The sequence below is a fragment of the Oryzias latipes genome, chromosome 9, assembly GCF_053564925.1.
Source record: "Oryzias latipes strain Hd-rR chromosome 9, Olatipes_Hd-rR_3.1".
Taxonomy (NCBI): domain Eukaryota; kingdom Metazoa; phylum Chordata; class Actinopteri; order Beloniformes; family Adrianichthyidae; genus Oryzias; species Oryzias latipes.
Window position 1 is genome coordinate 3,142,124 of NC_136245.1, and position 27,706 is coordinate 3,169,829.

At 43.8% G+C, this 27,706-nt stretch overlaps 1 protein-coding gene across 1 annotated transcript; it reads left to right on the forward strand.

The window, feature by feature from the left end:
* On the forward strand, positions 1 to 27,648 carry oclnb (occludin b). Its single transcript, XM_004072818.5, has 16 exons — positions 1 to 353; positions 2,652 to 3,885; positions 5,888 to 5,923; positions 5,988 to 6,166; positions 6,482 to 6,653; positions 6,727 to 6,777; positions 11,219 to 11,319; positions 13,600 to 13,674; positions 14,340 to 14,417; positions 15,879 to 16,557; positions 16,957 to 17,121; positions 20,519 to 20,634; positions 23,825 to 23,929; positions 24,002 to 24,173; positions 25,710 to 25,751; positions 25,845 to 27,648. Exons 2-16 carry the CDS (start codon positions 2,674 to 2,676, stop codon positions 25,941 to 25,943), a joined length of 3,282 nt encoding a protein of 1,093 aa, XP_004072866.2. The 5' UTR covers positions 1 to 353; positions 2,652 to 2,673; the 3' UTR covers positions 25,944 to 27,648.
* The last annotated feature ends 58 nt before the right edge of the window (positions 27,649 to 27,706 follow it).

A 27,706-nucleotide genomic window follows, 5' to 3' on the forward strand; every position in this document is an offset into this window, starting at 1 on the left:
GCCCCCAGGAATTCTACCTCGAACAAATCTTGTGCTCAGAGCCCCACAAAGCCCACAGAAGAGGACAGGTGACCTAACCGTCAATAATACTATGAGGATGAGGAGGTCTCTTCCTTAAACCACAGCTTGAGAGCAGTTTGTTAAATACGTTTGTATTGTTGGCTGAGAAAATTATTCTATCTTAGTTTGAGTGAATAGTGACAATTCTGACACTGGAGGAGGCAGTGAACGCACCACAAGGCTTGTCAGACTGGCTAGGGGAGTCTGGGTGACGAGGACACCTGTCCTTCCTGTCTCCAGCCAAACCCGGTTCAGTAGGAGCACGGCAGAGCAACGCAAAGAGCCATCAGAAGGTGAGTCTCCCAGATGTCCACGGGAACCGGATGTCCCCCGTGGATCCTCTGAGTGGGGACATGTTTGGACAGCTTTTCTGGGACTCTGTGAGCTCAGGTGTTGTTATATCAGGAGCGCAAGCCGTGGGTGTGTGTGATGAAGGTGAAGAGTTGGCTCGTGGGCGGTCAGGTCTCAGTCAGGGTTAGAGGAGAACTCTTATATGGAGGGGCAATGTTTGGGGGGGGGTCTTTCCATTAAAGCTGAATCAGCTGTTGATGGTGGCTCAGACTTGAAGAATACATGATAATTTTACCATGTTGGGCTTCTCTATGATGTGATTGACGTTTTTCTGCAGACAGACAGTGATGATGGTTTTCTAAGCACAAAGCTGATCAGGCAGGGGGTGTGGCCTGTTGGTCATCTCAACTGTAGGACAATAAACACAATTATTCAGAACAAATAATTAAAATTACTTTCAATGGACTTGCGACAGATCCAGGGTGCACCTGGGACAGGCTCCAGCAACCGCTTGATCCTAAAAGGGATTTAGTGGGGTCAGACAATGGATGGGTGGAAAGGATTAAAAACTTCAACTGTATTGTTAAGTTTAAATTTAAGTCCCATTAGTTATCACACTCCTGGTGTGAAGTCAGTTATTTGCATTGGACCCATCCTCTGAGGAAGCAGGGAGATGCAGACACAGCCGCGTTTGAGAACCTTTTGGGTGGTTCGCCCCCCCCATAAAACGCAGGGAGGCATTGGGTCCCTATTTAAGAGTCTGATGTCTAAACCAATAGTGTGATATGAATGGTTTGGAATGACCATTCTAAAAAAGCTTTTGTGGTTAGAATGGTTTTAATGAATGTTTTTTGGCGTTTGAGGAACTTGAGGACTTATTTTGTCACCTGGCTTTGATTCACTGTAGCATCACAATGTGGTCACACTTTGGTAGACCACCAAGTACATATCTGTATTTTAGTCCCGCTCCAATCATCTTTTGATCTATTTCCAAAGCATTTCCAGTGCTCTTGTAATTATGATTATGACGTATTTAAAAAACTGTCATTTTCTAGGACATAGTTTCTGCAGAGCCGCAGGAGTTCCTTAGAAATTCAACTCTGAGTTGTGGTGAAACATTGGCTTGGAGCAACCCCGCCCCCCTTCCTGCCACCCATTTGCAGGAAAGCCACTTTTACATGCTCCCCCACTCACACCCCCAACCTAACAGTGGCGGTATAATAATAAATATATGTACAATTCCTCCATTATAAGAAAAATGCCATGAGAGCATTTTTAAAAACACCAAAAACACAATTTGTATTGGAGTGGGTCTGTAAACACTAACCCTAACACATGTATTTCTAGCATAGTAAACCCTTTCAGGTTACTTATCTCAGCGGTCCTCAACCTTTTTAATGCTGCGGACCGGTATGATGCAAAGATTTCACGGACCAGTCTTTAAAATGTGGAGGACGATTAATGAAGCAATGCTACGACAAAGGAGGAACAGAGACGTGACAAGACGAACCCTGAGCTTTAACATGCATGTCATCGTACATCGCACAGGTCTCATCATCATCCCCCCTTCCAACACTCATGGTGCTACAAAAAAGTGCTGTCTATTAAATGTAGCTTTCTTTTTTTGGAAGTCGAGGGCTCCACTTCTGTCTCCTGGCTGGGCGTTTTCCCCTTGGCAAATAACTTTCCAAAGAAGTTTGTTTTTTACTCATTTTGCTAGCTCCTGGGTTTTATTATAGTGGTAACCTATTGCGTGACCGAGAAGAGCGCCTTCGCCTGCGTCAAGACTGACATAGACGGATGTAACAGAGAATCTGGCAATTTTTCAAAATAATAAATCTTTCAGATTCAGAAAAAATTAACCAGAAGTAATGTAAGTTATTTATTCTTTCTGTGCGGCCCGGTACCAAATGACCCACGGACCGGTACTGGTCCGCGGCCCGGGGGTTGGGGACTGCTGGCCTATCTAATAACAATTTTTCTTTTTAAGTCACTTTTTGTCAGTTTTAACCCCTTTGTAGAACTAGCTAAGTCCTACAGAGACCATACTGTTCGTGAGACTGGTAGGGTCTCTCATGGGAAAAAGGTCCTGAGTGATGAGCCAGACAAAAAGTGGTTCAGAACCCCTTTATGAGAAGTACAATCAAAGATTTTGTAACGTTGCCTGGATTGGTGTCACTGGGGTACAGGCCTGGGGTTGGGGCTCCTCTCATGGGTCCCGTTCAGGTCCGCCCTAAAAGAACAATGTGGGACCAATCTCCACTCTGCAGAAGAATAATCTCTTGTGTTTGGTCCCACAGAAGGCACACAGTCCTGGTCCAGATGTCTTCAAGAGGGTTTGGAAGGTTCGACAGAGCCAGGGACTTTACAATTTATGACGAGGTTACTGCAGACCCCCCATATCTGGATACCCAGCTACCCCCGCCACCACCACCAACCTTAAATGGAATGGCGAAGGTGCCAGCATTCAGCTTGGACCCCCTTCCCCCGCCTCCTCTTCCTGAACAGCCAGCAGTTGGGCCAGAGAGCTTCTACTCCCCCAGTGACAGTGAGCCCCCCGAAGGCGACCGCGACGCCATGGACATCAAGCCGGTCCGCCGCTTCATCCCTGACTCTGTGAAAAACTTCTTCGGTGGCAGCAGCAGAAGCCAGGGCTCCAAAACCAAGTCTGTCACCCCTGCGCCCTCCAACCATTCCTCTGCACCTTCATCTAAAACAAACATCAAGTCCCACACCACAGGGGGCGTGCCCTGCTCACCACCTAATTCCGCCCCCCCATCCCCTTCCCTCCCAGGCTCCAGCCGTCCTTTCGGCAGCTACCAGAAGGAGCATGAAGCACTGCTGCTGGGTGCAGAAGCTCGGGACATCATGTCCACTGCCCCCAGCAACACCTCCACCCAGACCTACCAGGAGCGAGTGGAGGAGTACCACCTGCGCTATGCCTACATGAAATCGTGGGCCGGCCTGCTCAGGATCCTTGGCTGCGTTCAGTTGCTGCTGGGCGCTGCCGTGTTCGCCTGCGTCTGCGCCTACGTTCACAAGGACAACGAGTGGTTCAACATGTTTGGCTACTCGCAGCCACAGCTTTACGGAGGGCTCGGCGGCGGTGTCGGTGGATACGGGGCCAGTTACTACACCGGTCCCAAGACACCTTTTGTCCTGGTGGTGGTTGGCCTTGCCTGGATAGTGACAATTATCCTGGTCGTCATGGGAATGACCCTGTACTACAGAGCCATCCTGCTGGACTCGTCCTGGTGGCCCCTCACCGAGTGTTCCATCAATCTGGTTCTGGCGATTCTCTACATGTCTGCAGCAATAGTGTATGTTATGGACACCACCCGTGGAGGTCTATGCTACACACCTGTTTTCAACAATGGCATGAACGGTGCCTTCTGCCGCACGGAGGCCGGGCAGACTGCAGCCATCATCTTCCTCTTCATCACCATGGTGCTGTATTTCATCAGCGCAGGAGTTTGCCTGAAGCTATGGAGGCACGAAGCTGCCAGGATGAGGAGGGAGGCGTTTGCACAGGAGGTCTGCTTCACAACCAACACTTCCTCACTGCATTGTCGCATGCTTCACCCCCCTCTAGCTCATGTCAAAATACAGGGGGTGCTGTCCCTGTTTTTGAAGATCAGTGTCCTGCTTGCTTTTCCTAATCCCCTCTTCTGCTAAATTATATGGATCACATGTTTTTAGTGAAAAAGAAACGCCACAGAGGCCAATGGGGGTTGGAAAAGAAACAGGACAGTGAAAGGAATTGGACACCCTGTCTCAGGGTGGCTTTACACCTACGTCCTTTGATTCTGTTAAAACATCAGAGTTCCTTTCCTACACCAGTCCAGACCAAGTGTGGACCAAGAGGCAGTCTTGGACACCTTTTCCACTTCCAAATGGACTAGGTGTAGTTTACTTTACATTGGAAATATGAACCACTCCTGTTGTGGCCCGATTTTAAACATTTTTGTAACAACCAAGCTGCTGTAGCTGAACATTTGGAGGATAAGGAGCTTTGGACGCTGAAGCCATGAGCAGTGGACAAACCGAACAACAAAGAATTCAGTTCCTCTTATATTTGCGCAGATACTTACAGTACAGACCAAACGTTTGGAAACACCTTCCCATTCATTTGAATGAGAAGGCGTATCCAAACCTTTGGTCTGTACTGTACATAACACAGCTGCTAGAATAAGCACAAAAATGTACAAGTAGATTCCACATTTAGCAAAAAATGATGTAGTCTGGTTTATAGCTCCTGAACAGAGCTGCAGTTAGGCAAAGATGAGCTTTAGATGCAAGAGTTCTGCTGGAGAAAGAACTTCAAAGATTCCGTAGTTTTAATGGTTTTAATGAGTGGCTTCTGTCATTTGAGGAACTTGATTGGATAGGCTAGCATCAGAACGTGTTAAATCAGCGTTAAAAACTTTCAAAGATTGCCCTGATTGTTTTTTGGAACTTTTTCTCATGATTTATGCTCAAGGAGTGGAGCCATTGTCACACACTTGCCTCTGTTCCCAAACTTTAGTCTGTGAACCAAAACAAACGTAAAATAACTTAAATCCAAACTCATTCTGAAACAAAGTGGCGTACGTCTTTTGACAAATTTCTTTTGACAGCCTTGGTGTTTGGAAATCTTGAAGCTAACTTCTCAGGTTTTAGCCGGGAATGGCGTTTGACAGGGAGAAATTGCTGGTTCAAGTCTTGGCTGGGCCCTGTCTGTGTGGAGATTGCATGTTCTCTGTGGATGTGGGTTTTTCTTTTTTTTGTTCTTTAGGTTCTTTCCACAGTTTAATCGTGTTTAACTGATTAATCAAAGACATATGTTTCTGTTAGAAGTGAGTGTGATCCAAACCTGTCCAGGTTTAACCTGCCTTCACTTGATGCCAGCTGGGATATATGAATATTGGATATCATCATCATAAGACTACACAACATCATCCACAGCATATCTATCTATCTATCTATCTATCTATCTATCTATCTATCTATCTATCTATCTATCTATCTATCTATCTATCTATCTATCTATCTATCTATCTATCTATCTATCTATCTATCTATCTATCTATCTATCTATCTATCTATCTATCTATCTATCCATCTATCCATCTATCCATCTATCCATCTATCCATCTATCCATCTATCCATCTATCCATCTATCCATCTATCCATCCATCCATCCATCCATCCATCCATCCATCCATCCCCTTTTGGCGGCACGGGGTTCCTGGAGCCTATCCCAGCTACTGTTGGGTGGAAAGAAGGAGCCTACCCTGAATAGGTCATCAGTCTGTTGCAGGTCACATAATCATAACACTGACCTTCACACCGTGAAGTTTGTGAAGGTGTGTCCAAACTTTTAGTCTATACTGTAGCTCAAAGCTCCCGTCTTACTCTTGAGGAGCTGATGACATGAGCTTTCAGACCTGATCCAGTGCTGCTTTTCTTCAAAATGTGTATTAAATCCAGAGAGAAATGACTGACATGACCTCTGCATGCATCTGATGCTTCTCATATTTTTCTCATCTCTGCCAGATGAAGACTGTCGGCTCTTCGATTCCACTGCCCATAGTAAGTTAACCCTTTCTGTTTCCGAAGCTTAGCAGCAGTCTAAATTCTTCCTTCTGTTCGGCAGCTGGATTCGGTCTCTCGGGCCTCCGACCAGACGCCTCTGCCAACTGTCCAGCCCGACATCATGGATGCACAACATTTCCCTGTGGGGTCTTCCTTAATGACAGCAGACCCAGAGATCCTTCAGGGTCACATCCCAGCTGGTCACATCCCCAAACCCGTGGTCATAGCTGACTATATAGTGTGAGTTCTGTCTTTTCCACAGACCTGTTGTTTGTTTAATCCAATTTATTAGTTCAAACTGAAAACTCATTAGTTTCCCCCCCTAGTTTTTGTCTTTCCTTAACACATGTGGTTTTGAAGCAGACATAACTTTGGGACTTTAAATGTCCGTTTTCAGACGTTGTGAACAGTTGTGAAAGTTGTCTTTAAATCAAGATTTCCTGAGCCAGTGTGTAAAGGCTGGCTGGCCTCTTAATAACCTGAGTTCAAATAGAAACAGAACAGGTCAGCATTGTTCAGCATCTTAAGAAGACTCTCTGCGTCCTGTTTGCCCAGGAAATATCCCAGTATCCACTCGGCTGAGGATCGGGACCGGTACAAGGCTGTGTTTACTGACCAGTACGCAGAGTATCGGGATATCCACAAAGAGGTTGAAGTAATGGCCAAGAAGTTTGAAGAGATGGACAGAATGATGCAAGATCTCGCCTCCAGGCCATCCAGCCAGATGGTAAAAGCAGCTCCGTACTGAGCATGCTCAGACACGCCTTTATGCACACAGGCTGATGGTAGTTTCATTACAGGAGCAGGAGCGCATCAACAAAATCTTAAAGGAGTACCAAATGAAGAAAGCAGTGAGTAACCTTGTGATGTTCAAACTCCTAGTTATCTGGAAACATCTGGTATATTAACAGTCTTTCCTTCTTCCTGTTGCTTTGATTTACACTGAAACCACACTTCTTACTTTGGTGGAACAAATCCTTAAAACTGTTGCAAAACCATGTTCCACTTCTTTAGTGATTCAGATAACTGCAGATCCTGCAATGATAGTACTTGACAGGGCAACAGAACCCAAAATACCAAAACATGTGAGAAACACAAATAAAGTTTTGCTACTAAAGAAACCTGGATCAGATGTTTCACCATGCTGATACACCAACAATAAAAACAGGGCTGTTTAGACAAATTAATGAATAAACAGACGAGTGAAAGATTTCATGTAGAAATTAGTAAAACACATGAATTTACAGTTTAGGAAACAAATATGTGATCCTCCTGTTTTTGTAGGTTTTCCCTCTTGAAGAGAAATTGTAAGTCTGTCGTCTTACTGTTAATTTGAACAAAAATAGAATATCAAGAAATCCACGTTCTCACATTTATTTGCATTTCATTGATAGAAATAAGTATTTGATCCCTCCTGCTAGAAAGACTGGTAAAACCCTTCTTGTCAAGCACAGAGATCAAAGGTTTCTTGTAGTTGATGAGCAGGTTTCTGCACATATCAGGGGGAATTCTGGTCCACTCCTCTTTACAAATGACTCCAAATCATTCAGATTTTGTGGCTGTTGCTTAGCAACTCTGAGCTTCAGCTCTCTCCATAGGTTTTCTGTAGGGTTGAGGTCCAGAGACTGACTGGACCGCTAATCTTGATCTGGTTCTTCTTCAGCCGTTCATTGGTTGTGTTGGCTGTATGTATTGGGTCATTATCCTGTTGGAAGAACCATTCAACACACGTTTTAAGCCTCCTGGTTGAGGTAACGAGGTTCTTACTCAGGATTTGATGGTACCCCCCCCCCTCCCCACACACACACAAAATCATCATGTTTCCACCTCCATGCTTGACAGCGGGGATGGAGTTGGGGTCGAACGTGAATTGTTGAGTTGATGCCACAGAGATCTGACCACAGCAGATCTCTGTTCTCATGATCATGAAAACCCCACCAGGTCAGATCTGGTTTGGAGCCCCAGACCTTCAGGTGGATTGATGGCCATGTTGCACCAACTGTTGTCATGGTAACCCCCAGCTTGTTGCTGATGGTTTTGCAGTCGATTATGGTCTTGTGCAGGTCTACAATCTTCTCTCTTTAACCCACTGAAAGCTCTTAAGTCTTTCCATGTTGGAGAGTTTGGAGTTTGATGGACTGATTCTGTGGACAGGTGTCTTTCTACAGGTGAGGAGTTCAAACAGGTGTCTTCAATTCAGGTGACAGGTCTAATTACTGAGTCTAATTGGTCTGTGTGAAGCAGAACTCTTAATGGTTACTGGGGGACAAATACTTATTTCCCCTCAGTGAACTGCAAATAAATGTATATCAATTCTTTAAGTAGATTTATTGATTTTCTATCTCTCACTGTTCAATTAAATTTACCATTAGGATGACAAACTGTTTCTTTTTAAGAGGGAAAATCTACAAAATCAGCCAGGGATCAAATACTTATTTACTCCTCTGTATGTATGAACAGTTGAAGGTTTGAATGAATTGAAAAGTAAATGAGTGAACATGTGAGTTCATGACAGATGAATACATGTAGAATTGAGTTACCGTAAAATGAATTAGTGAGGGAATTATTGGACAAATGAAGAGCTGACATAATAAGCAATTTAATAAAAATGATGAGATGAATCAATGAATAAGTTATTGTTTACCTTTCGGCTTATACCATTAGAGGTTGCCACAGCAAATCAGCTATCACTAATTTGCACAGGTGGTTTGGTAAAGAATTTTATACCGGATGCCCTTCCTGGCACAACCCTGAAGTTTCAAGGCACAGGGAGACCCAACAAATTATTAAAACTGGACAAATGGCCATACTTGATGTTCTACTTGTAGAACCAAGCTCAATGTGGTTTGACTACGTTCCCCTCTCGTCATTCATACCTAAACTGTCTTTGATTGCGGGTGTGTTGGGCGTGTAAGTGATATAATCGCTTCTGTGTTTGTGTCTTTCTGCCACTGCTGCTGGAGGCGGAGCCTCACAGTGGCATGAGTCATGGTTCTGACATCGGAACGCCGCTTGTTGCTTCTGAGAAAACTGTCAGTCAACAGAGATCACCATCTGATGATGTAACAAATTGGAGTTTCAGCCTTACTGAAACCAAATGACTGAAACTCTCCTCCAGGACCTCTGAAGAACTTTGTCACGGTGAACTGTGGTTGATCTTCCTCTTGGACAAATCAATCCATTTAACGGCTGAGGTTTCCTCCACTGAGCAGCAGAGGACAACAGTGAAAGATAGAGTTTCAGGTCAACTGTGGAAAATAATAATATTACATTTTATTTACTGGGCACCTTTCTCAAAACTCAAGGTAGGGATAAAAGCATAATTAAAAAACACAGACGATGAGTTAAAAGCTTAAAAACACAGGTGCATTACAGTCAGGAAGAGTAGGCAAGTCTGAAAAGGCTGGAGATGAAGTAACGGAGAGAGTCTATAATCCGGAGGCTGGTGGGGGGTGGGGGGTGGTTTTCCAGAGTTGTGGGGTAGAGCAACTGAATGCCCTGCTCGCCACGGTGACAAGGCTGGCAGTGGGGATAACAAGTTGAAGGGAGGATGAGGACCTGAGGGAGCAGGCGGGAGTGGCGACTTGAATGAGGTCTAAGGGGGGGAGGGGGGGTTCTGAATGGCTTAAGGCCTGTTCACACCGGGACGAATTTCGCCGGCGATTTTCGCCGACGTTTAACGCCTCGTGACTAAACAAAGGGCACCAATGAGAGTGTGCACACCGACGCGAAAAAACGCCACGCGACAAAGCGTCAAAAAAAAAAAAACGCCTCAGGTTCGTTTTTTTTTTTCGACGCGTCGCGTCGAAATCTATTCGACCAATGAGAATGGCGCTTTTGCACACGTGTATGGAGCTTCTGAAGTTACAGTAAAACACAACTTGGGGGCGCTCAAACACATAACTGCCTTGCTGAGCACACATACCAGCGAAGAAGATAAACGCCAAGTAGCGTCAACACTGCCGCAAAGAAATAAGGACGGACATTCTTAAATATCCCCTTACCAAGTACCAGTTGGAGCTACTGATGCTTGAAATATTCATGTTTTCTTTGTATTATTCTGACAAGCGCGTAAATACTTGCTATCTTCTTCTGAGTGAAAAGCGACTTTAAGAAGCGTAAAGTTGCGCAGCGCCACCTTGTGTACAGGAGTATTTCTGTTTACATTAAGCGCCATCTAATGTCAGGGAATGAAATTGCATGTTCACTCGGCTCACCGTCAGCGAAAATCGCCTGGGTGTGAACACAAAAAACGTGGCGAAAAACGCTGGCGAATAACGCCTGGCGAATATTCGTCCCGGTGTGTACGGGCCTTTAAGTGGCCAGAAGGAGGATTTTGTAGGTGGCCTGGTAGGTGACAGGTAGCCCGTGAAGATGCTTGAGTACGGGTGTGATGTGATGGACGGAGGGGGTCTGAGTAATGATGCGGGCGGCAGAGTTTTGGACAAGTTGAAGTTTGTTGAGTTTTTTGTGGGAGTCCAAACAATCTCCTTTGACAGCTTCATTTTCCCCTCCCCTCAAGTTAAGTGCCATCCTGGACCACCTACTTCCACCTTCGGAACAACTCTGTCCGTCCCTCAGCCCTCTTTCCACTGCCGTACTGGTTCACAGCCTAGTAGCGTTGTTGGTTTTAGTGAGAGTGGACTTGAGGTGGGAGGGTAGAGTCTGGTTTGGTGGAAATGTAAAGCTGGGTGTCATCTGCATAACAGTAAAAATGTATGTGATGTTGACGGAAATTGTGACCAAGGGAAAGAAGGTGGATGATAAACAGCAGGGATACCAGGACAGAGCCCTGGGCACACCTGTCATGATGGCAACTGTAGGGGAAGTAAATGACTTTAATTGAATGGTGTGGGTGTGAGTACGGCCAGGATGGAGCCAGGAGGAGGTCATTGGTGATTTTGAGGAGGACTATGTTCAGTACTGTGAAGTGGAGACAAGCCAGACTGGAATTGTTCACATAGTTTATTGCCAGAAAGATGTGTAGTGATTTAAGCGGCAACAGTTTTATCAAGGATTTTGGAAATGAATGGGATATTTGAAATAGGACGGATGTTGTTGAGGTTGGTGAGATCTGAACAAGGCTTTTTGAGTTGGGACATCTCAGGTCACCTGTGAAAGAGTACACACAGTTCTGTGCACCCACAGCAGCCGTGGGAGCACAGAGAACACAGCAGTGATGAACATCCGTGTCTGGAATGAATGTTTCTCAGAATCCTTCCTGCTGGTGGAGTTTCTCCGACTTCCAAGAAGCTTCAGAAAAGCACTAACTTTTTGTTTTTGTTTTTACAGGATCCAACATACCTGGAGAAGAGGGACAGGTGTGAGTACCTGAAAAATAAGCTCTCCCACATTAAACAGAAGATCCAGGAGTACGACCAGGCCGCTGGTTAAATTCCCATCCCTGCCTTGCAGCCTGTTGAGGTGCACCCCATAGAGGATCTTTGTCATGCATGAACTTGTTGCTGTTGGCTCGAGCTGCATCTCCTCAAGCCTGTGAGATCACAGAACGCTGGTCTGAAACCCCCCCATGAGGTTCTTTGGATGCTTCCATTAAGAGGACCATGAGTTTTCAGATCCCAGATCCCTGCAGGATCGCCTCTACGGGGATCTGCTGTCATGTGGAGGTTGTTCTTCTTCCATTTTGTGTATCTGTTTTTATTGTTTCTGATATTTCATACTGCTATGAGCCAATAAAATCTTCGTATTTTACGTATGGAAACAGCAGTTTGATCGCAACAGGTGGAGAGCAGAAGATCAACCTGAACAGAGGAACTAATAAAGATCTCCACATTTCTTCTGCGTGAAACTGGGCGGGTCCTGTTGGCGACATTTATTGTGGTTCAGTCTAAACAAAATGATTTAAATGTTGTGCTGAAGTCCTGAAACAGACACGTGGCTTTGGATCTTCAGCACAGAAGAGCTGATGATCCGGGGAACCCAAAGTCTCAGTGTATGCTTGGGGAACTGGGTCCAAACTCAGGGGGATATGCGGACCTCACCCTTCAGAACCGCTCTGTCAGAACACCTCATCAGCGGTTCTCTTGTTTTGCGGTTAACTGACGGATGTGGAGCTGCTTTGTGATCTGCAGCCTCTGCATCTGTTGGTTTCCTGTGGTTCCTGCTGCTCTGGGTTCAGGACCTGCGCTGCAGCAACGGACGGCCTTCAGAGGTCGAGTTAGTAGAATTCACTGATTCATTTCATTCCTATGACCCTCAGAATGAATAAAAAAGAAAATGAAAAGGGTCACATGTTCTCTGCAAAGGCATGAATGTTCTAAACGTTCATTTTCTGGTTCTCGTAGGAAAAAATCTGTCGCTTTGAGATTACTTTCCTTGCGTGTTCAAAAAGTCGTGAAGAAGAAACCACTGGATTCTGGATTAAGATTAACAAATTTATTTCCCTAACAATATTTCTAAGACAGAGTAAAACAAAAATAAAACAGACGTCCGGGTTCCCAGTTTCAGAGCTTGCACAGCGCAAAATTACCAGCGTCTTAACATGCCAGCCTGTTGAGAACAAAAGGGGTCTTCTTCGTCCCGGTGTTTTGACCTGTGGATTCAGCCCCCTCCTCCGGAAGGAACATGGCCGCCACAACTCCTTCTCTGGATGCTCGGATTGGCTGGCCGAAAGGTCTGCCTACTTCCTTCAGTCCATACTTGGAATCACAGCATTTGGTCCGTGCTTCCTGCTTCAGACGTCCAGGGGGTTATTTCACAGACGGACGTGTCCTACCCCCAACTGTGTCCCCATGGGGGTCCAGCACAGTCGCAGGAACTCCCCAACAGGTGGTAGATCCTGAAGCTTTGTTTTCCACATGTGAGTTGGCTCCTTCAGAGGTTCCCACACATTGAATCGGATCCTAAAGGTAATTTAATTCAGGTCCATGTCAGATCTACAGCCAAGCTTTCCAGATGGTCTTAGAAGATCAAAGACTGTTTTCTCCTGAAGGGGGATGAGTTCGGAGCTGCAGCATCAAGACCTCTTTACATATGCAATGTTAAGGAAGTCCCTTTTAAATTCAAATGGCGGGAACCCCACACAGTAAACCTGAAAGAAAACCTTCAATGAAATAAAGATAAGATAAAAAGCCTAAGAGAAATAAGGACCACAAAAATATAAATTCCTTCATTCTATATAGTGTTCTAGTGGTGTGGGATGGGGGGGGAAGGTTTAGGAATATTCCACTTGGGATCTGGGAGGTTTATTAATTTTACTTTATCAATTCTAAATGTAAAGTAACGTCGAATTCAAGGTGAAGAGACCAGATTAGGCCCCGCCCCCTAGCAGTAGGAAGCATGTAGAGAAAAAGCAGGTGCATAGGTGCTGTTTTAGTGAATAAACACACCAAAATCTGGATGAATCGATACGAAATGAACAGGATAATAAACGGATGATCCATCAAATCATTCTAAAGTGAGTGACTGGACCAAGAATAATGAAATAGGTGATGAATAAATGAAAGATGAATGAGAAAACAGATGAGAGGATGACTGTTGTCTCTGAAGCGCCTGAAACCGGCTCGGACCGAAGCATCAACAGGAATCCTGTTCCTGGAATGAGGGCGGAGGGAGACAAACCGGTTGGTCCTGCACTACCTGGGGGAGGAGACCACGTGACGTGCGCACCTGTTAGGCCGTGCACTGCTGAGCACGGGAGTGTTTTGATGCAGCCGCGCGCGCGTCGGTGTCGCTCTTCGTTTTTGTTCTGCTCATCCGGACCGATTATTCTTCTTGAAGTTCTTCAGGTGGGTCCGGTAACCTTGTTGTGGTTCTTGCTCTCAGTTCGGTGTCAGGTTCTGAGCTCGCGGCTCTGCTGTCGAGCTGCTGCTTTAGTTGGTCTGACGCGCGCGGCAGGCCGGAATAGACTGATAATAATGTAAAATGTTTTATCTTTAAGCACTTTTTCTATTTGCTAGACCATTTAAAAAAATAGATTTTCTAATTTCTTAATAGGAAAAGGTCTCATTTTGAAAGTAAAAGTTCCTTTTCAGTTGAGTTTATATCAAGAAATATATATAAAAAATCAATGTTAACTAAAATATATAACAATAAATGAGGTTTTAGATTAGAAAAAAAAGTATATTGTGTTGGATCGACAGTCCAGCTGGGTCAAAAACTCCAGCTGGTTCTGTTGGACTTCCGAGGCTTTGCGATGTTTGCATCTGAAGTCCAATGAGCGGTTCTGGTTTTAGAACCTTCGATCTCCCGGGTCAGACCTTCAAGTCGCTCCTGATTACTGTTGATTCTAAGGATTTACAGGTGTGCCACCTGGTTCCTTCCTGTGGTCCAGTAACCTGCTCCCTCCCTCCCCACTATTTCATGGTTTTCTGTTATCTGGTTTGTGTTGATGTTGTGTTCTGAAAAGTGTGTTAGCAGGTGGAGTCAGTGCTGTTTTTGTTTCTTTCTGCAGTTTGACCTTTCTGAACGTCAACATGCCAAGGACCAAGCACACCCACACACACACCCACACCCACAGTGGCAGCAAACAGTAAGTTACCCCACTTCTTTGCTGCATATGCACAAACCTCACTGCACTGCTTTGTGTAAAGCAGAGTCCACCTGAATCCCTGTCAGGGTCTCTGACCTGGACCTGAACCGTCATCAGAGCTCAAATCGGCTCCAGAGAAAGATCCGAAGCTTCTGATGAGCTGCAAAGAAAACCGCTCTAAGATGGAGCCCGCCATCCAACCAGATTACTAAACTGTTTTATCATAAAGCTATATGATTAGCGGTGGAAAATGTCCAATGAAACCATGACAAAGGTTTTTTTTCAGAGTCCAGTGAAATGAAAACTGTAGAAGAATTCCTGCCAAAGCCAGACTGAAATGGACCCATGTTTGTGTGTCTGTGCCCTGCCTGCTGTATCTCATCTGTGCGCTTGAGCTTGTTTTTCTGAGTACGAGTTCATCAACAGAATTCTTGAAGACGTTAGGGATGGCACCACATGTGACATTTATTAGAGTAACAAGAAAAGGTTCTGATTATAAAAGACTGGTATAAACAATTTAACAACTAAGACTTCGAAAGGAGGGGGGCTTCGTTCTCTGCTTAAGGCAGAGACCTTCTGAACAATCGTTGGATTATAATGGATTATCTGAACATAAAGAACCTATCCGGTTCAATACCAGATTTCTATGGCCGAATCCGGATTCATTCCCTATCCCTACATCTAGGCTATATCCAAATTCCCAGCCTTCTCCTTAACTACTAAAAAACTATATCGTGTGGGTCTATGTAGTGCCCTGGATTTTAAAAGCAAATTAGACACCATGCTCACTACTAAATATGATGTCATCAATTTCCCAAAGTGAATATCTAGTTAAAATTAGCGTTTTGCGACGACCATTTATGAATCCACTGAGTTCTGAAGATGAAAATTTTGATGGTTTATTGAGGAAATATATTTAAATAAAAAAAGGGAATTTTTGACATAATCTCTGCTGTAGTAAGATAATAGGGTCATGATTAGTCAGTACAGAAAGGTTTGGTTACAATAGCTTTAGTATCTTTAGAACTATTGAGCAACCTTATTATGAATCACATCTCTTAGAATTAGAAAAAATATCTCAAACATAATAAAGATGGAATTTCTCACAAAATATTCATTGTAGCATGAATATGCTGACAAGTCTTCATTACCAGCTCATATAAATGTAGACCTTTATTCATTTTTGAGAGATTGATTTTTACAGAATGACGTTTTCACGGAGGTTGCCCTTTGTTGACGGTCCCTTGCAGGCCGTGTTGCTGCTGCAGTGTCTGCATGTACAGCTCAACTGCTCATTAAAAAAAGAGGGGGGAAAAACATACTTTTCTTTAGAAATGCATTTGTAGTTCACTCTCTGTGTTGATACAAAATGACTGAGATACAGTCAAAGTCAAAGCTTTGCCATCAGCTTTCAGGTGCTTCAGTGCAACTAATTCCTGTCCCCCCCCCCCTTATTCTCAGCAAACACAGGCATAGCGAGGTCATGTCCAATGCAGTCTACCCTTACCATCAAGGGGAACACATGCTGCACTTCTACCGCTGGACCTCCCCCCCAGGAGTGATGAAGATACTGGGCATCATCATCATCATTTTGTGCGTGGCCGTGTTCGCATGCGTGGCCTCCACTTTGGCGTGGGAGTATGAAATGGGCCTCATGGGAGGTGGAACTAGCTTAATCCCAGGTATCGGCAGCTCGTACAGTGGAAGTTCCTACGGTGGGTCCTACGGTGGGTCCTACGGCGGCTACGGAACAGGTGGTTCCGGTGGTTCCGGTGGATCCTATGGCTATGGAGGAACGCAAGTGGATCCCAAATCTGGCAAAGGCTTCATGATTGCCATCTCTGCCATCACCTTCATTGCTGTCCTCATCATTTTTATCATCGTTATTTCAAGACAAAGCACCTCTCGCACTACCCAGTTCTACCTGGCAACCATCATCATCAGCGCCATCTTGGCGTTCCTGACGATCATCGCCACCATTGTTTACATTGTGGCCGTGAACCCAATGGCGCAGTCCTCCGGCTCAATGATGTACAACCAGGTGTACCAGATGTGTGCGCAGTACCAGACGCAGACCCAGGCCCAGGGCATCTTCTTAAACCAGTACATGTACCACTACTGTGTGGTGGACCCTCAGGAGGTGGGTGGTGCTCCGTCATTGTGCTCCTTCAGGATGTGTGAGAGGTCTGCTGCTCGGGTTTTGGATGTGAAGCAGAAGAGCAGCCGGTTCTGCCACAATCTGAATGAAAGTCTTTCTTCTTTGGACTGCATCAAGTTTTTTTTTTTTTTAAATCCTGCTGCTCCAGAATAATCCGGTCTTTTAGGAGGATGTGTTAAAGTTCCAGGAACGTCCCTGGTACATTTCTAACAGGAAAAAGAGCATTGATTGAGATAAAGGGTTTAAAAGGTGTTTGCTTAGATGGAACAAACACTTTCTAGTTCTGTAGGATGTGCATTGTGTGTCTTGTGTATCTGGTTGGTGTTTCTTGTTAGTAAGATGGAGTTTTATATACAGGTATATTTTTCCTTGTCCTTTCAGGCCGTAGCCATTGTACTGGGCTTTCTGGTCTTCATCGGCCTCATCATTCTACTGGTGTTTGCGGCTCGGACTCGTTCCCAGATCCGGTACTGGGGCGTGGACAGAGTTTTGTGGGAGGAGCCAAAGGTCGCTAGTGCTGGTTTCCACAACAGCATCGGAGAGTGGGTGAGTGTCAAACAAACGGGATCTCTTGGTAGCCCACATGCCTAACCCCTCGAGGTCATCACATAGTTTAAAAAATGCACATTTAGGCTGAATCTGATTTGATCCCCTACTCCTACGGCTTCTCCTTAAAAAAACATGTTCGGACACCACTAAAGGTCAGAATACCCCTACAACTGGAGAAATGGGGAGGAGCCAGAGCGGTAGGGAATGAATTTTGACACTTGATTTAAACAAAAACAAACGGCAACAAAAAGACTTCCTGGTTGTTAAAAGGGCTTAAAAATAGTGCAGCCAGCTGGGGCTGCACGATATGAGGAAAACTCACGATATGCGATATTAGTGATCAATATTACGATGACGATATATTTGCGATACATAAACAAATAACAAAACAACCAAAAACTTTGTTTCCATTGCACAACAACAGCTTAGTTTAAATGAGAGTTAACCCTAGTCTACATAAGAGGTGAACATATAACATAAAAGAGCTCCATCCAATTGGTCAAACACATAAAGGGATTTATTTGATTCATTAAATACTTCAAGCTGCTATTAGATTGTTTTAGCCTAAACATTGTTGCAATTTTCGCCGTCTTTTGCAATATGCGTATTGCACAGTTGATATCGTGATAATGATAAATTTGTGATTTATTGTGCAGGCCTACATCTAACGTATTTAATTCCAATTAATTTTATTTCTATAGCACCTTTCATGTAAAGAAAACAGCTCAAGGTGCTGCACATTAAAACACCAATTCCCTTTTTTGCAAAAATTGAAATAAGTTAATGCATAAAAAGTCTAAAACACCTGAAATATAAATAAGAATAAGTTAAGATGTTAAGACAATAAATAATAATAATAATAATAAACACATTAAACAAATAAATATGTAGTAAAATATCATAAAATATAATAATAAAAATTTTAGATCCCCCATAGGAGATCTAATTGAGGACTGTGCACGTCTGTGCAGAAGGCTGGAGATCATTACCACATAACTTTTAGTTTACACAACACTAACGTTTTTTTAAATGATCTGATTTAGGACTCAATGGAATTCCATAAAAAATATTGATTTGTTCTATTCTATTCTATTGTTCTATTGTTTATTCTAAAAAAAAATTTAGTTACTTCACACAAACAAATATTTAGTTTTTGTATTTCATCTATATAACCCAATGAATAAAACACAAAATAACGCCATTTTTTAAAATACAAAGATAGATTTAAAAAAGAAATGAGCTCTAGTGTGCAGCACAGACACGAGCATCTAATTAAATACTGTTTGTCCTAAAAAAAAAAAAACATTTTCAGAGTTCATCTGCTTCTTCAAGATCAGGTCATCAAAAGAGATCCTCTAAATATCCAGGTTTCCTTTAAGCCGTTTACAGGATTTCCTACAGACTATGAATGCATCACTTGGTGGAAACATTGAGACCAGTTGGTTATCTGTGCTTCGTTTTTCAACCAGTCTGGAGTTTGTCATGTGTCTGGCTAAATTCAGACTAACCAGTGGAATGTACGCTGGTACAATTGGATTGCTGTGAGCACGCACCGATCTGACAAATTCAGTGAAAGTAAATGGGTTGGGAACAGTCAAAACAAACAAAGCAGTTTAACTACTTATTGTGCTTAGCTTTCCCTGTTAAGGAAGTAGTCATCACTAAAACCCCTAAAACAGAAAAAGGCAAGAAAAAGCCTGGGGATCAACAAAACATTCCTTTGGTTATTTTTTTCTGAAACGTGTGAGAATGACTTAAAGTAGTCTTTTCTAAGTCTCTCTACCTGAGCCCCCACACCTGATTTATGGGATGAGCTCTGCAGACACCTGAAAATGTGTCATGCTGTTTAATCCAGCGTTACAGGAGAGAGTCAAATGTGCTGTGTAGAAGTTGTGGAGGACCAAGCTTGGATGACACTGACTTTAAGGAAAAAACAGGGAACATCACGAGGCTGAGAATCGTAACAATAATGCAGATGAGTTTCTCAGAAGCAGTGTTCCCGCAGACAAAGGAGCTGTGTGAGTGTGCATGTGCACATGCACGCGCGCAGCAGATGAGGCGTGAAGCAGGTTGGATGGTTTTGTTTGCAGTTTCAGGGTGGGGCCATTCATCTTCTCTGGGTTTCATCCTGGAGCTGTGGGGGTAAATAGGGGCGGGAGTGAACCTGACACTCCAAGTCTGAAGCTCATAACAGTGAAGAAATGACCTTCACCCAAAAAAACCCCAACGCTCGGACTGGCGCCGACTTTCAGCTGACGTGGCCAACGGCATCTGCGGTATTCAGACATTCAGGAGGAAGCAGAAGAACCCGTCAGTCCAGTGTCAGAGCTGTTTACAGTGAAGCAAACTTGGAGGAAGTGGTCCTCTGTGTGTCTGACGCACTGCTGCTTTGAATATGCAGATGATGCTGTGCTGCAGATTGAAGGATTAATGTAGAATCCCCCCCCCCCGTCCTGTGCCTCATTGACTCTGTCTTTGAAAAACAAGTTGACATGAATTTGATTAGAAACGCTTGTAGTTGACTGTGCTCTCTTATATTACATCATCATGTTTTATTCATCTCTAGTTGCCATTTTTACACACATTTACACTTTAGTGACAGCTGCTGAAGAAAAGAAGCTTTATGACTTAGAAAAAGTCAGAAAAAAAAAAAGTCTGTGCCTGAAGTCCAGAAGGACGAATCCCTCTCAGAGACGCCCTCCAGCAGGGGGTGCTGCTGATTAATTCCACTAGATGTGTTACAACAGTGAAGAAGTAAAACCCTCAAGGATTGATACTGGACACCACTGGAAGGTCCTGGAGGCTGCGAAACGACAATCCTCCACGTTCAGGTTTCAGGAAGCACCGTCTCATCTTTGACTGTTGTGGGGTCAGTCTGGAGGGTGGGAAACCTCCAGCTTAAGCAGGATGTGTAGTGGCTGTGGTGCAGAGGTAGATCGGCCAACCACTGATCAGAAAATCACAGGTTTGGTTCCCCCCCTGCCCACCCGTGTGCTAAAGTGTTCTTGGGCAAGACGCTGAACCCCACATTGTTCCCGGTGGTTATAGGTTGGCACCAGGCGCCACCAGTGGTGAATGTGTGTGCTTATGGGTGAATGGGACTGTAAAGACTGTTTGAAGGAGGGAGGGGGGCAGCAGGCTGAGACCTGATTAGATGACAGCAGAAGATGAGGTGAATTTTTCTAATTCTGAATAATGATGAGAGGATTCTCGGTTTCTAACCAGAGATCTTGGAGAATCACTACCTAATGGACTCCAGTTTAGATGTTGTTTCTGACAAAGAGGCGTCCTGCTGCAGGTTTCAGGGGACTAACGCCTGAATGCATGGTTCTGTTGTGTTTTAAGATTGACTTGCTGTAATTCAATCAAATTCAATCAAATTGTTGTCTTTCAGATCAACAACGTGTCAGAGAATCCTCAAATGCTCGTCAACTCCCCCAATGACATGGTTGGGGGTTTCAGAGACCACCCGGATAAGATGGACTACAACAAACCTTTGTACCTGCCTGGGTAAGATCTGTTCTGGTTTGATCAATGTTCTTGTTCTGCTAGAGGAGGGTGGCGGAGGTGGGGGAGGGGTTGGTGTTCTGAGTAGGAGGCATGGACTGTACCTGAGAACTGGACGAGCGGGTGTGATGCCACCCATAGAAAATGCCTTGCTTCCGGTTCCTACGAAATTAAGTCAATTCAGTCGCCATTTTTCTGTGATATGGCCGTCGCCATGTAGGAACCAGTAATCATCGGTAAAGAGTCAGAGTCCATCTGTGTCAACATTTCTATGGCAACCACTTTCTCCAATCAGGATTGAGCTTGTTAGAAATCCACACCCCTTCTGCTGAAAGCGGGTTCGGGACGTTTGACGTGAGACCCCCTACTGATTATTATTGAGGGATCTGATCAGTTTATAACTTGAAAAACTATCAAGCACATGTTAAAATAAGGTCGCAGATCAAGAATGGTTCTTCTGACCAACTGAATGACCAAGTAAGAGCTGTTTATCTCTCTATGGAAGTCTATGGGATTTTGGCTTCTTGGGACCAGCGAGTACTTTCTGTTTGGAATGCCAGTGGGGAGGGGGCCACTCAGGCCAGTTCTCATAAATAGTCAATGGTAGAAGGGAAGGAAATGAACTGAAAAAGGCGCACTGACAGGTCATAGAAGTGTCCTGTTGTGATGGGACAGAGCCACCAAAGGGTCACTGTTTCTTGAGTCCAACAGTCCTGTCCCCCTAAGGGTGTTTAGTATCTTAAAGTCTGTGGCCCCACCCCTGCAGTGCCCCCTTCCGCCTCACCTCCTTACGATGAGAGAAACACCTTAGCAGCAACATCTGTTTTTGGCAAAGCTAGTTCTGGAGTTCCCACCTTCTCCACTGTAGACAGTTCCTCATCTATTCCTATCCAGGATTGTTTACTTCATCGTTGCAGTCACTGACATTCATCGTTGTTTCTTAACAGATATGTTATTCTCCTTCCTGCTCTCTGGTGTGGCACTTTCTAAAGCTTTTTTTCGTCTTCACAGGCATTAGTGGTTCTGAGTTTAATCATCCGGAATCCTCTTGTTGCTGATACAAACAGAAACCTCCCCTTTGCAAACGTCTACAGCGTTCTCTTGTTTCAGAAACATATAAAACACCAGGAAGCAGCAACAACCAAACAGAAATCACAGATTTCAGTTTGTTTTATAAATATTCCAGTAAGCTGACCCCAATGTAAGGCAGCAGAGCCGCTCGCCATCAGTGTGTGAATCCGTGAATGCGTCTCAGTACCTGGTTTTTTTTTTTATGTATGATATATTTAGAATTTTTTTCTAAATAAGCAAAAACAAACAAACAGTTCAAAAGCACAATTACAAAAAATAAAAATAAACAACAAGAAAAATGACATATATAGATAAAAATAATTATGCAAACAATATACTGATTCTGACCATTTAATAGATGTGTCTTGATCACGTTGTCTCAGCGTTGGAGTCACTCACATTTCTTTTTTCTACTATAACAGATGTTCCAGGAATATGATGTTGTTCTGCTTCTGAGAAGAACGCTCTTCGATGCTACCTGTTGTTCACGTTTAGACTATGAGTATAGAAACACGATTATCTGGCCTTACTGGAATGATCTGGACTGAATTGAGGGTTGGCCGTCTGGTTTCCCCAATGTTCAGATTAGGACATTTTAACATTCCTCTACTTTTCCCTCCATGTTTTGTTCTAGGCCTGGACCACTTTTTGTTTCTGTGTCTTGCTGAGGTTAACAGGGATGTGTGTTTGGAAAACCCTTCTACTTTTCTGAAACACACCTGTCGCTTAACAAAGATCTTTGCTTTGTTGCTTCTTTCCGGGTTTGTAGCGATAGCTTCTCTCTGAGCTAAAATGTTCCGAATACTCCTAATTTATGTTCAAGTGGGCGGGCGGTTTGAGTCAAACATGAGATCCTGGTGGGTGTAGGAGGGCTTTCTGTGCATCTCAGTGCTCAGATTGTGGTGGATCTTTATGTGCAGAGCAGTTCATTCATGATCAGTCAAATGGATCTGTCTACTGCATTGATACAGCCAGTGAAATCTACAATGTCCTGGGTTTTGAGTTTAACTCTTGGGAAATCCATGTATCTGAAGCAGTGTGAGGTTGCAACTCCAGGGACGGATGTCAGATCATTTTCTCCTCCTTCCACATCCACATACAGATCGGTCCCTACAGGGGATGCTGGTGATCCCACGGCACTGCTAGGGTTTTGCAGAATTTCCTTTGAATCTGAGAACAGCTTGTTCTTTCGGGCAGGGTTGGGTCTTGGTCTGGTCTTGTCTTCATAATTTCTGTGCCTTCCATAGTGGGAATACAGGTGAAAAGATACGCCATGTTAAAGGAGATCATTGCATCATCTGGCTCCTGATGTGTTTGCTGACAAAGTCCTGACTGTTGTGAATGTGTTGTATCGTGTTTCCTACCAACAGAGATAAGAGGGTTGCGATGTGTTTGACCACGTCATTGTAGATGATTGAGTTTACGTTGCTCCACATAGGAGCTCCTTTCCTGTGTGTATCTGTGAGTCTGTAAATACTTGAGCTGACATCTCATCTGTTGATAGTGTTCTCATCCTCTGAGTTATTTAAAAGGCTGATCAAGTCCTGTCTTGAGCTGCTAGTGGGGTCTTTTAAGTTTGGCATGTGTTGCAAAGCTTGGCATCCTTTGTGTGGTTAAAAACAGAGCAATGTGTCTGATCTTCCCTTGTCTGATGGTAAGACCATGATCTGATGGTTCTTTTCCAAAGAAGTTCCCGCTCCCCTTTGTTTTGAGGTGGGTCGGTTGGGGTTTGGCTCTGGAAATGGGGACTGACACCTTAATCCTCTGTGGTTTGGCCTCTGGCTTGTTTTTTTTCTTGATCGCTCTTTAACCCTTTGTAACCGGAGCTGTCGCCGACGACAGAAAACACCATCCAACACGTGCTGCATGTCAGCACAAAGCTGCTTTTCTCTGCTTCAGAATCCATTGGAATTATGTTAACTGGGTAAAAAACTAAACAAAAAAAACTGCTTTTACCTTGAATTTTCAGGGTTCAGCTCACACAAGCAGCGTCTGTGTGTCTGAAGCAGGTTCTGACCCAGCAGGCTCATTATCAGAACATTCCTGTTCTGAAGGTTTCTGTTGTCTCTTCACAGCACCTACCTGACCATATATCATTAAATATCATCACCTTTGTCTGCAGGGACTCGGACATGAGCAGCTCTGTGGAGGGGCTTAAGTCCAGGCTGACAAACTACGACCCTGGAATGGATTCTGGAGATGAGCTGGAAGAAGAGGACTTTAGTGTGTGAGTGCTGGTTCTCAGCCTAGACCTTTGGGTTGGACATGAGTTATCTTCACGGGGTCTGTCCCTCTGCAGGTTGTTTCCAAAGATTCTGGATGAGCAGGAGCGTCTGACCTACAAACGGGAGTTTGACCGGGACCACCTGGAGTACAAGAACCTGCTGGCTGAACAGGAGGAAATCAACCAGGACCTGGCAGACCTGGAAAGAGATCTAGACCGGCTCCCAGAGGGCAGTCCCCAGTTTCTGGTAAGGGTCAGAGTCTGTCCCCTCTAATCTCGGTAGACGGAGGTTCTGATGAAACGTCGATGAAGATTGTTCTCCAGGCAGGAAGGTGTGGGGCTTTGGTTCCCTCAGCAGAAACTTGAGCATAGATCTTTAGTGGTCTCTTGTTACAGAAACATTTTGGTCCATAAAGCCCCAGGAGGCGCATTTGTCACAGTCATTCTTTAGAATCCTCCTGAATGAATCAAGTGCCACTCCGATAATCTATTCTCAAAGCGTTCCCAGTGATCTTTCATTTTTCATTCTGCCATTTTTAGCCAAAATCGAATAAACTGTCGTTAACAAAGGACATAGTTTCTGCAGAGCGGCAGGAGCTCCTTAGAAATTCACCTCTGAGTTGTAGGCGGGAATATTGGCGTAGCGTAACCCCACCCCCAATTCTCGTCACTCATCCTTTTTCACACTCTCACCAGTTAGCTTGCAGCCCCTCACACCCCCAATAAAAACCAAACAGTAGCGGTGCACTAAATGGCGAGCGATGTTGGAGCTATCCAGCCGTGTAGTTTTGAGCCAGATGCCGAATTGGACACCTGCCAATTTTAGCTTCTACGTCACGGTACAAGCTCATTCAAACGGCCTCTGCTCCTGATTCACAACAATTTGGATAAAACAAATACTCAGAAATGTGATTTCAGGCTTATTTTCTTTATGTATGTCCTCCATCAGAAAAACGCCACAAGAACATGTTAATAACACCAGAAGCACAGAATGGCCGGATCTGATTGAAGAACAGGCCTGCAGTCTGCAGAGTCCTTCAGAAAGCAGAACATTTATTCAGTAGTCTGCTTCTCTTTAGCATAATGCTCTACTGCTACTTCAAAAATCCCCCATTAGTGATTTTTATGGTGTTTTTTTATTTGTCTAAGCTTGTAATCAGTTTAACACAGGGGTCTCAAACTTGCAGCCCACGGGGTATTTGCGGCCCCCGCCTTAATATGAAAGTTTATACTGTCCCGCCAGTTTTTTATGAATGACACTTTTTCAGTGTTGTGTGCGTAGCTGAAGAACCAACCAATCACAGTGGGGTATATGACTAATCTGAGTCATCTTTTGTGTTTAATAGTTATAATTTAATGGTGTTAAATGAACTGTGTTAATGAGGACGTTTAAATTAGAAAACAGCAGATATAGGAGACTAAATAAACAGAAATGTTTTACTGATTCATTTACTTATTGATTTTTTTAATTTGGGTATTTAATTGTCTTTGAGAGTTTTATAAGTACATTTTGTACAGAAAACGGTTAATAATAGAGTATAGTTAATAGTATAGTATATGTTCTATAAAAATTTTCTGGTTGCGTGTGTGTGTGCGCTGAAGTTGCGGCCCAGCCTTCAGTGGCCCCCAGGTAAATTGAGTTTAAGACCCCTGGTTTAACAGGAGCGGTGTGATCTCCTTTTAGATAAGGAGGTGCTCAGGAGCGCGCCCTGGTGGCTCCCTCTCAGCATAAAGGGGCCTCCTCGTGTTGCCTCATTCTTCTAATGCTTTCTTCTGCTTCCAGGATGCCATGAGTGAACACACGAGACTACGGAACCTGAAGAAGGTAAGATGGATGAGTAGATGAAGGCTTCAGCTCGTCTTCATGCTCCCTTGGTGGATCTCTGATGTTTGTGCTCACCGTGCTCTTGCTCTGCAGACCCCCCATTACCAGATGAGGAAAAAACGGTGCAGGTTCTTGCGCTCCAAACTGTCCCACATCAAGAAGCAGATCAGCGAGTACGACTCCCGGCCATGAGCAGCGGCGTCCCTTTGAGGAACACTGGAGTACTTCCTCCTTCAGGTCTTTAAGCTTCAGGGGGAACGTCTGTCTTCCAGAAGAGAGATTCACATCTGACATGAAATATAGCTTTTTATTCCACTATATATGCATTCCTTTTAAGTGATTTTTAATGTCGATTTTTCTTTTTTCTTTTATACAAATGTTTCTTTTTCGAGCACAGAGAAGGCTGTGTTGATGTAACATGAACTTCTGTGGCTTCTTCGTCCCACATCTGCAGGAAGCTTGTTTTTGTCCTGAAACTGCTGTAAATGCTGTAAATGACGATTTCACTCAGGAAACATTAAAACTGATCTCGGCAGCTTCCCTGCTCCCTTTTTACTGGAACAGTCCAATCAAAGACAAAACAGGAAGTTCGCTCTCCCCTGACATGACGGCGGTGCTGCCGGTGCTGTTCCTGCTTCAGTCTCGCACAGCCTAATCGTCCCAACTTCCAGTGACTGAGGAGGATTTTTCGTGTCGCATCAAAGCCTTAGATCTTCCCTGGCATCTCTTAAGTTTATACTCTGAGCACGGAGACTTAAGAAAAAATGGTGCAACAAAGAGATAGTTGTGCAAAAATTCCAACAAATAATTCTCTGCTCTGAGACTAATACATTAAAGATGAACAGCAATAAAATACAATAATACAAAAACACAAAGGAAAGGCATATTTTTTATGATGGATTATTCAATAAAGTACAGAAGAAGTAGAACAGAAATTTAAAAGCTAAGTTAATTAATGGGCATTGCTAAGAACAGGAATTACTACAAATTACAGGTTAAATTCTTTTCACAACAACTGGACTGTAAAGAGACGTCGTGCTGCAGAGGGCTTTACGTTCAGACGGTAATGATGTGCTGCAGTGTGACTCTGGATACGTGAAGATGCATTTTCTAAATGGGCAAAGAGATGAGGGCCAAACAATGTCCACTGTTTCACAGTGACGGTTAAAGTTTGCAGGAGTAATGTTGATCTATTTGTGTAGCTCTGGGTTCAATTGTCCTTTATGTGGTGCCTTGAGGCCACATTGGTTTTAAACTGGCTCTTTATTCATAAATGACATTTCTAAAGGCTTAAGAAGCTGGTGATTCTATTGTTCCTCCTTTGTTTCCTCAGTTCAGCTAAAATCTGGATTTTCTGTTTGTTTTTTGCATGAGCGTTCGAATGAATCAACCTCTGAAACAAAACCATTCAACCTTCAGTGACGGTTCCGAAAAATGTGAAGTTCTTTATTATTTTGTGGTGCTTCAAAGGCATGGAAACAGTTTATGTGACTGTTTCTAGAGTGGTAACTTTTCTTAAAATGATAGTTTCTGATATAAATATATTATTTGAAGGCTGCAGATGAGATGGATCCACAGCTCCTCTGAAGGTCATACTAAAAATGTTTCTGCCAGAAAAGCTTCATTCAGTCCTTCATTTTGAACATTTTATTTTTGCTCTTTTATTGATCCTACCATGGGTGGTGATGGTGATGAATATTAACATCAATATTAAAGAATGGTTATATTTATTACATATAGAAACAATCATTTGGGAATGTTGAACATGAGACTTATTACTCGAACACTGCACTCATTTTTACAAGTATGTATTTTGTATAATTGTCACTGACTGTATGCATATAGATTACATTCTGTTTTTATTACTGTGCCGAAAAAATAAACGTTTAAAATCAAATGACAGTTTCCTGTTACTGTAGATAATCCTGTATGGATCCAAGTTCAGTGCTTTTGAT